Source organism: Centruroides sculpturatus, unplaced genomic scaffold (assembly GCF_000671375.1).
Source record: "Centruroides sculpturatus isolate CEXI.00-Female unplaced genomic scaffold, Cexi_2.0 scaffold24, whole genome shotgun sequence".
NCBI lineage: Eukaryota > Metazoa > Arthropoda > Arachnida > Scorpiones > Buthidae > Centruroides > Centruroides sculpturatus.
Genome location: NW_019384375.1, coordinates 1,097,804 through 1,108,756, shown reverse-complemented (window position 1 = coordinate 1,108,756; position 10,953 = coordinate 1,097,804). Strand labels below are relative to the sequence as shown.

The 10,953-nt window shown below is 28.6% G+C and overlaps 1 protein-coding gene across 2 annotated transcripts in view; it reads left to right on the top strand.

Annotated features, from left to right (window-relative positions):
• Positions 1-278: 278 nt before the first annotated feature.
• LOC111616708 (translation initiation factor eIF-2B subunit epsilon-like) overlaps positions 279-10,953 on the top strand; it is a 74,296-nt gene continuing 63,621 nt past the window's right edge. For both annotated transcript variants that reach the window (XM_023358084.1, XM_023358091.1), the window contains exons 1-3: positions 279-416; positions 7,720-7,844; positions 9,122-9,307. In XM_023358084.1, coding sequence (XP_023213852.1) covers positions 288-416; positions 7,720-7,844; positions 9,122-9,307 — 440 coding nt within the window. In that variant the 5' untranslated portion in view covers positions 279-287. The remainder of the gene's footprint in view (positions 417-7,719; positions 7,845-9,121; positions 9,308-10,953) is intronic.

Here is a 10,953-nt window from a genome sequence, read left to right as displayed (position 1 = left end):
AAAGTTTTTTAAATGTTTATTATTATTTTAAGATTTTTTTAAATTGATATTTATTTATACTTTAAAATAAAAAGGGGAGTAATTCATGTTTTCTTACATTAGCGATGACGAAGTTTTAAAAATGATTGGAAAAAATTATTTTTTCAAAATTCAGACTTTTTATTAATGAAAAATTATATTTTAGGTTTTATATGTGATTTTTATAAAATTAGAGATTTTATAAAATATTATTTGATTTTTATACGAATAGGATGACGAAACTTTTTATGTTGTCAGATCATTTCAAGATGGCGGAGAACAGTAAGAAGAAGGCAAAAGATAATGAATTATTAAAACAAGAAGAAATAATTCGAGCTGTTATCGTAGCTGATAGCTTCGACGCGAGGTTTCAGCCCCTTACACAAAATACTCCAAGGGTATTTGATCCTTTTTTCTTCTCTTTCTGTGTTCTATTGCTTATCCACGTGTTAAAACTCAAACACGTGGTCATATTATATTGCTGATGAGAAATTTGTTTTTTAATTTTGATAATTGATATTAATTACTTTATCTTTAAAGACATTTCCGGCTATATTAGTTTATTTCTTATGAAATATTTTAAACCTTCATGAAAATCACATATACAAGATTTTGGTAGAAGTTACCATTTGTTTACATATGTTCTATATATGTATACAGAGAAAGTAACTTTACCAAAATTTAAGATAAATGTCGGTTGAGAAATATATCCGGAATAGCATATGTTTTAATACTTTTATAAAAAATTAGATGGATTATTTTGTTAATAACTTAAAAATAAATATTTGACATGTATAGGATATCAAAGCACATCAAATGTTATAATAAGATATAAATTTTAGTTTGATTTTGAGATTAATATTTAATTTTGTCCAATTTGAGATAAATATTTAAGTTTAGATCATTTAAGACATGGAAACATGGATAATAATCAGTGTAAATATTGCATACACTTATATTTCTGAAAAACAGAAATATCTTTTACTAAATGTGAAGTTTTTTCTTTATTAACAATTACAAATAAATACACTTGAGTGAAAATCTTTAATAATACTATTATACTTCTGTTGTTGGCCATTGCAGTCAAATGAAATTGTAGATTTAAAACACAAAAATATCTTCACGTAAATTTTCAGAATCAAATCTTAATTATGTCATATTGTGTGACTATTAATTATGACATTTTTTAATTTAGTTAATTACATTTCATTTATTTCTTTATTTACTAATATAATGTATTATGTACAGTTTATTAATAATTTTTTTTACAATAAAAGAAACAAATAACTATACCATGCTGAAATGTTCATAAAGTAAATAATAATAAAAATAAAAATACTGCCTTTTCAGCATTATCGGTCTTTAATAACAAAAAGAATCACTCATGCAAGTACTAATAACATTTACAAAAATTCTTCCTCAGGTGAGAAGAATGTATTCTAGAATGTTAACATTAAATTTTTTAAAAAATTTATATTAACTTGCCCTAGTTGGAACAAAATTACAAAATTTGAAGAGCTTAGAATCATTATCAAATTCAAACACAACTAGTACATGCATAGAAAGATAAATGTACAGAGTTGAGAATAGTGTTTATTGCAGTCAAATGCACTGTAGTCAAGAAGACAAGCTCTTGACTCCTAATTAATCTTTACACAGCTAAGTATACAGAATGCTATTTTTGTTAATTAATAATACAGTAGAGCATTGATTATCTGAAACAATTTGGGACTGGGTTGTTCGGATAACTGATCATTTACGAAAAAATATATTGAACACAAAACTATACTGTATATAATTTGTATCATACGTTTTATAAATACATACCTTACATAATGTAGTACATTAAACTAGGCCTACAGTTCAGTTTGGCAGGGAGGGGAAGAGTGCTTCAATGTCACAGCCCTATCAAAAATTTGAATTTGCCGACTGGGATGTTTTCAGTTAACCGATGTTTCAGTTGATTGGTATTCAGATAATCAATGCTCTACTGTAATAATAAACTGCAGGTAAACACATGTGTTATGTTTTAACAGAACCTAATGGATTGCAAGATAGGTTGTATGAAAAGTAAAGCAGAATTCCTTGAAATGTATTAATTATTTTTGAAGTGGTCCAAAAAGCAAGTTGCCCAAATGTAGGAACCTAGAACCCTACAAACATCTCAATCTGCTATTTGTAGCCCAATCTTGCAATTATGAAACACAGCTGTATTTTATGAGATAAAAGAGAGTAATCCATGGATAAGGTGATTCCTGAAAATTTGCTACCCTAAAAGCAAAGTCATATTGACCAGATCAGAGATGTTCTTGGTTTATTATTCTCTTACAATATGGAGATACTTTGATCTAAATGAATGAGTTAACATATGTGAGGGACGATCAGACCCTTAATAAAGTGTTATTTTAAATTTTAATTTTTAAAACATTTCATCATATAAAATCGAGCGTTAGGCTAAAAACCATAAAAATTTATTTCCCACGAAGTTGGTTCCTTGTTGAAGAGGATCCAGCTAGTCAGCGATGTGTCACCCGGAACTTTCGATAGAGTGCCTATATTGGATGCCAGACAGTTAACAACAACCACCTGACCTCATGGAAAAATCCAAGAGGAATAACAAGAGAAAAGGGAAAAAACACCCGAGGTGAGTCGTCATCCAAAGTCCCTCTACAAAAGTCGTCCTCAAGGATTAACCCTGTGAACCCAAATCCAGACGTAAAATCTGTGCACCAGAATCCAGAAGTAACACCGTGCCTCTTTAAGAATCTCGCCCCACTTCCGTGCTTCCACACCTCCAAGCTCTGGTTAATGGACAAGAATTTGAGAGAGCATTCCATCGGAGTCAACAGTGTCATCATACTACAGATCTGCGACCTAGAAGAAAGGTATTTATCAACCCGCGATTCGGTTGTAAACTCTCTCTCTCAAAGGCCGATATATAATTAAGACCGATAATATGCCCGATATCTCTGTATAGTCTTTAGTTCTTATTAATTAAAACTGTTATTTTTAGAAAATATGGAATCCAAGTGAGTCACTTCCTTGTCTCTCTCCTCACCTCTCCTCCGAATCCAATCGCTCACCCGCTACCACTCGCGTGACATAACGTCGCAATTTCCGAGTCCTGCGAGACTCGGTGGTGTCAGATTCAGGTCTCCTGACGTGGTGTCAAAGAGACACCGACCCTATGGTCACACATACACAATTCAGACAGAAGTTTCACATCGAATTTTGAAGTAGCTGTATTTTGAACTAATTGAATTCCTTAGCATGGAAATTTCTATATCCCTGGCTGGGATAAATAGTAAAGTTATGAACTAACAGGATTTCAAACTACCCAAGTTTGAATTTATGAGATTTCCTATAGCATCTGAAAGTATAAAACAGGGGTGTCCAACCTTTTCGTTCCTTTGGGCCACATTGGAAGAAGTCATGGAGTTTTGGGCCACAAGTATAGGCCTATATAATATATTTGTGACCCAATCCTTAAATATACTTGTATATTTAAGGATTAGCAAGGATTATAGTAATAAGTATTAAAACTTTATCACGAAAAAGGATATTTTAAAAATTTACTTCTACAGACTCTTCCAATTTTTACTTAGAATTAAATAAATTCATCTATTATAAAGGAAACAGACAAAAATTTACTTGAAAAACACAAATATTTGTTCTATTCTGGTCTCTAATTAATAAAAAACGACAAAACACCATTTTAAAGTGCATTTTTATTCGACTAATATATTTATAAATAATATGTAACCTAGAAAGTAGCCAATGCGCAAAATGATAATTTTTACGCCAAACTAAAAAAAGGGTAGCCAAATTTGTCTCAGAGTAGCCAAATCTTGCAATGCTGGAAAGAATATTAAATAATGCTGGAGTTGGAACTTAAAGGATTATAGACCCAAATTTGAGAAAAAGTAGAGAAAGGCCGAAAGATAAAAGTAGTGAGGAAGATTGGAAAATTAAAGCCGATATTTGCATAACAAAAGTCTATTTAACCTTTTTCACCACTTTTTTTCTTTTGGCCTTTCTCTCCTTTTTTCAAATTTGGGTCTATACTCCTTTGAGTCACAACTTCAGCTTTATTCAGTATTTCTTCGTCATTCACACATCTCCAGGTATTTGAAAATATTTCCTTTTCGCTCAAAAATTAAATATGTATAAAAGTTTACGGCTTTGTGAAACTTCTTTTCTGAGTTTATGCCGTCGAAATAAATAAATAAAACAAAAATAAAACAATTTTTCGGTTTTGTTTACACGTTTATTGGGCCGCATTGGAACTTGCCTTGGGCCGCGGATTGGACACCCCTGGTATAAAACATAATTTAGAAATCATTTTAATTATAGTTACTATAATTAAAATGATTTCTATAATTAAAATAAAATATGTAAGACACTTGAAGGGAAACAGCAAAATATTGGTTAATACAGCACACTTGAGCATACCATGATTTACTGTAAGTAGAACAATTTTGCTCTTGAAACACTGTAGTGATTCAAAGAGCTGACAGCATTCCAAAGTGGTCAATTCAAATCATATTGAAGGTAAAGCGCCATTGTTGACTGGAAATTGAAATTGCAAGGGGTAAAACTCTAAAGAGTGTCATCAGGAACTTGTACAGGCTTGCAGTAATGTAGAATTATCATATAGTATGGTTAAAAGCATTTCAAAAGGGACATCAGAATGTCCATTACCGACATTGGCCTGGACATCCCCCAGTTATGGAAGGCCAAGTGCATGCTGTGGCCCCATTATTGGAGAATGATCAGTGATGGAAAGTTCATCAGCTTGCACAAGTCAGTCTGGCTCATACAACTTTTCTACTTTCTGAAGACACAACTGCAAATGTGGCAAATTGTCTTACTGAGTACCACATTGTCTAAGTGATGTTTAGAAATAGCAATTTTGTACCTGTTTGGAATGATTCCAATGTGAAGGGGAACCATTTTTAAGATGCATTATTACTCTCAACAAAACATGGACTTGCTTGTACAGGCTCAAGTGAAACATCAGAGCAAAGATTGGTGAAAGTATCTAATTCATGCAGTAACTGAAAGGCAATCTGTCAGAGGACATTTCTTGGAACACAATCTGTGAGAAGCTCTGCAAAAGAAGCAGTGTCACTTTCTGTGCAATCTACCCATCATCTTGCAAATTAATGCTTATTGTCATTTAGCTGCAAATATCAGTGACTTTTTCTCTCTGAGAGTCTGGGAGGTGCTTTATCATCTGTCCTATTCACCTGACTTGAATCCCTTTAATTTGTACACAAAGATGAAAGGACTTCTCAAAGGAAAGTTGTTTAAGACAATTTCAAGACATTTTATGCACTCCACTCCATTCAGACCATTAACACATTGGGCTCTTCTGATGACATTATTTGACTTACACATTGATGGCAACAGGTAGTCAACAATACTGATGATTATATTGAAGGTTTGTGTACTGTTTAAGCTTCTGTGTTTATTTTATTTTGAGTATTTTAACTGGATTCACTATTAAAGTTCCAATTTTTGTATTAATGTACAGGATAATTCTAAACAAAATTGAGTCAAGCTTTAGAAGTAAATAATGTGTCTTTAAACTATTAAAACTTTTTAAGTATTGTATTTCTAAATATAACATGAAGGTAAAAAATAACTCAGTAATTTTTACAATGTCATTTTACAGATTTTTTCCCACCCTTTGGAATTTTATTTTAAAAATTATAGTTATTATTATTAAATTTGAAAAAAAAATACAATCAGACATATAGTTCTGTCATAAAAGAAAGTGTATATAAGTGATGAATTTCTAGAGTACCTGTTAAAGTTGATAGTTTATAATCAGTAGTCAGTATTAAACTTTCATTTTAATGATAGAATGAATCAAGAGTTCTATAATTTTGTAAATTTGAAATAGTTTGACGTTTTCATTATTTATTTTATTCAAAATAGATATAGAAATATAAAAACATTTGGATACATGATTATTTTGTATTCTGTTTTCCAGTTACTATATATTCCAAAACTGAAATGTAAATTATACCATATAACAACTTTGTAATTTTATATTTCTGTTTTGTAAATTGTCTCTATTGTTCAAAAATGTACCAAGTAAATAAGATCTATAGAAATGCAGTACTCTAAAAGTTTTCTGATCAGAGCTGTAATAGCTTTATTTTTATTCCTATTTAATTATGTGCTTTTGTTGAAGGCACTATTCAGGCTAGAAAACAAAGTTTTGTATTAGAAAGTAGTGTTATAAATATTTTGTAGTCTTAAAAGTTAAAATATATAATAAATGGAGATAAAAATAAAGATATTAAAACTGTGGAAATCTTTCAGCTGTATTGCATTTCTGTAGATCCCATTTTATTTCTTACATCTTTAGAATATTATCATAGGCTTTTAATGTATCTTTTAGCAAATATGGAATTGTATATAAGTTCTACGTGGAGTGTAATGCTTAACTAAATTAATTTGAAAACAGTTTTGAAAGAATAAATATTTTGGCTACTTTAGCTTAGTTTTAAATATGGTAGATATTTGAATTTGGTGCCAAATTTTATGCAATTCCTTGACACTTTAAATAAATTGTAAAAAGATGCATTGTTGCTATGATAGGATAAGATGAATTTGAGAACTTCAAAATAAGGTTTTTTTTCTTTATTTTGGTTGTAAATGACTACAATTTTGTATGGTTAGATTAATGTTTAATATTTTTATACTAGTTTGAAGTCGTTTATACATTTTTGTATTGTAAAAGAGAATGGCTTATAAAAAATTCACACAAAATAATATTAAAACAAAATCATTTAGCTCTAATTAGAATTGGCTAGTATTTTTTCAACTAATGGACTTCTGCAGACATTTAAATCACGTAGCAACTTTTATTAAATGAAAGTATTAGCAAAATTTTAAAGCTAAGTATGATTTTGTTTTAATGTTATTTTATGAGAATTTTTTAACCAGCTATTGATTATACAATGTTCTGGCAGCTTTGAATTATGTTACATTATTCAATTAAAATTTAAATAATTTCAAATTACAATTGAATGTAATAATATTTGTATAAGTACAGTGAAATGTCAAAAATCCAAATTGATTGGGACTGGTCCCCATCTGGATTTTCAAATATACATAAATTAGAATTTTAATACACTGTAATTAAAGTTTAGATGTTCTAAATTCAAATCAGTATTTCACAAGGAATACAGAAATACTTAAAAGGTTCCAAATGTAATTTACAGAATCACTATATTTAGACAAAAAAATACACTAATCATAATTTCAAAATTAAAAAATTATAAATTTTGAGCGAATATTAGAATGTCAACAACACAGTTGAAAGAACATTAACAATGAAGTTGCTATTGAAAGAGTTAATGATAGCTGAATCCAGATTTTCGATGCAAAATATCTAATGCAGCTGTGTATGAATGTTAATTATATATGAGAAATTTTTAAAGTTTGATCTGATTGGTTAAGCTTATAGTCAAAGTAGAAGCATTTGAAAAAACAAGTTTCCAAATACTTTTATAACTTATAACTGAGTCTTAAAGTTTAATTGCCAAATCTTACATTATCCTTTCAAAATTACATAAGATGTAAATTTTATAGGATCTAAATATTTTATGGTTTTTGTACTTTCTACTGATAAGTTAAATTTTTTAAAAAATACATAATTGATAAATATAATTTTAATTAATACAGGTTCTTTTGCCTCTTGTGAACTGTCCTATGCTGGATTATATTTTAGAATCATTATGTTTATCTGGTGTTCAAGAAGTATACGTTTTTTGTTGTGCATTTGGTCAACAAGTAAAAAATCATATTCAGTAAGTAATATTAATATTTATTTTGAAGTGTTATAGTAATAATATATTAAAAATAATTGTATTTAATTTTATTGAACTTTTTGTGTTATGTGTAATTTATAACTTCAAGGAATTAATTTTTAAATAAATAAAATTAATAACATCAGTTGTCTAGCATAATTTAAAAAAAAAATATTTCAAAAAATAAGTTTAATCCGTTTAAGTATTATCAGTATTTATAACCCCTTCAATTTTTACACACCTTTCTATTACATCGTGTATATTACTTAGTTTGTATATCATTAGCATATATTATTTCAGTGCTAAGTATACTGTCAATTATGGAGTTTGTTGGTACTCAGAAGGCTTAAAGCTTTTACCTCCATAATAAAAATAATGCATGCAGTCTGCTAGAAGCCTACAAAGTTCACTTGTGGCTTACATCCAGAAAAAGTTGTTCACTGATATATACTTGTAGTATGATGAGTTCTGAAGGATTTCATTATTTCAAATGCTTTATTTTTTTACTTCTGGGCTTTCAAGAGATTAGTGTAATAGATTTCTATCTGGGTTACAAGAGAAAAATATTTTATTAGCATTACCACTATACTGAGTGATCAAAATAAAAGTACTATTTAGTGCTATCTAGAAATATTTCTATATTTCTAGATAGAAATCTAAATAATAGAAATATTTAGCAGTACAAATGCAATAAAGTTTGATAGGATGATCTTCCAGAATTTGTGAAAGACATTTCTGTAAAAAAGATGAGTAACAGAACTTGCCACTATAGCACTTTTAGTACTACAAACATTTTATTTATACAAGGCACTCATTCTATGCAGAGACCTTAGTAATGCATGGAATACTGCTTAATGTGATCTCTATTCTGAAGATATGAATTTTGAAGGTAATGAACAATATGTTTAATGGCAGACTGTAATTGATCTTTTGTAATGCTTCTCATATGCAGTAAGACTGTCTTTCAAGACTACCAAATTTGCTTTATGTCTTCAATAAACCATACTTTTTAAGTGTTCCTACAAATGAAACTAGTTTTTGTTTGTGGTTCCAAAAGTGCCATTGTGGCAAGTTTTTACCAAAATGTCTTCTGTATGCCCTGAAATGTCACCACACCAAAGTTGGTTGCATTTAGATTGTTAAATATCTCTCTAGACAGCATTTAAACAGAGTACTTTGATTATCCAGTATATTAAAATATATTTAATATTTTATTTTAATTTGTAAATTTTAAAATATATTTTATGAAAATCTTTACTATAATTTATTTTTTCCAGGAAATCAAAATGGTCTTCTCCAGTTTCTCCAATGACAGTAACAACTATTCTTTCAGAAACATTTCTTTCAATGGGAGATGTTCTCCGGGAATTAGATTCTCAGGGATTAATTCGTACTGATTTTATTTTAATAAATGGTAATGTTATATCAAATCTACCCCTTGCAGAGATTTTAGAAGAGCACAAGTAAGTTTGATTTTTTTATATGTAAAAATTTTATTAATAAAAATATATTAAAAATTATCTTTCAGATAAGATATTATTAGTTTCTTAGAACTATGTTTGTATACTGTACTGTTTTTTATAAACTAAGAAACAAAATGAAAATCAAAGAAATATTCATGAATATTTCTTTTATTTGCAAAAAGCCAAAAAGCACTATGTTTACAAGGATTATGTTTTGCAAAACTTCTATGAATATAGAAACTGCAAATACATATAGCAAAAATATATTGGGAAAAGTAGGGTTGGGGATTGAAAAATATATGATTAGAAAATAAAATTACATTTTTATATAAAGAAATGTTTTATTTATTTTAAACTAAAAGATAATTACCATATTTTCTGTAATAATCATCCACGTAAATAATGTTCTTGTGATAATTGTCCATCTAACTTGTATTGGGAAGTAAACTACACCAGTTAACCTGAATACTGATATATTAGTGGCGTTTGATAATAACTATTGATATAATATTTTCCATTATCAAAGTTTGAAAAATGAATGCTGGCTAATATTGTTATTAGTCAGTATTCATTTCACTCTACATTTCCATTCCAATTTATAATAATGTTTTATATAAACAATGTTAGTTTTATAAATGTATTGATTAAATATTATAATTAATAATTAATTAAATATTGTAAATAATTAAGAATTTAATAAATCTGTAGTAAGACAAAAGAAAATATAATTAAAATAATACAGAGCAAATTAAGGCTAAAATATTTTTAAAGTAGATAGGTGTTCAGCATTCAATCTTTTACTCAAGCATTGAGCATTCTGTAAAATTCTATTGAAGGTTAAACTTTACATGTCACAGTACATAAAATATTTGACTTTTTTGAGATTTTAGAATTTTCTGGTAGTGTACTTAACAAGTAAATTTCTGAAATAGAAAAGCTAATCTGGTAAATATATATAAATATCTTGTTTAAAACAAAACATGATAAAAATAAGTTTTAATAATAATGTAGTATTTAAATAATTTTATTATTTATTTGGGTTTTCATTTATTATAGGCAGAATTTGAGGATATTGCTATAGTTTGGTAGGAGTTGAAAGTTTTGCATACTAACCATTCTAATTAAGTTGTTGTTGTTTGTAGTTTATATATTTAATAAAAATAAAATTGAACATATTAAAAACTATACAGTAGTACCTCAGGATACGAACGCTCCAGCATATAAAATTTTCAGGATACGACATGAAACTCCAACATATTTTTGCTCCACAGTACGAACAAAAACTCACCATATGACATTACATTAGTTTGTAGCACCATTTTTTTATTCACTTCTGTTCATTGGTTTCAGTCCGCGTGTTTGCTTTGTCGTGGAAGGATCTTGCTTGATAAAGGAAATCTTGAGGTATTATCAGAAAGTGACTGATTTTATTGAAAAGAAACATCCCGAAAAGGTTCACACTGGCTGTATTGCTGCTCAGTGTAATGACATTTGCCTAAGTCATTTTAGAAACATTTTAAAAAGTAGGCAAAGCCAAACCTCTTTGGATAGATATTTTACTAAGCGACCTCTATCCAGTGAAAGTACTGGTGGTAGTGAAGGAAAGAAAGCAGAAAGCATTGAATAAAAATTTAAAAAAAAAAAAA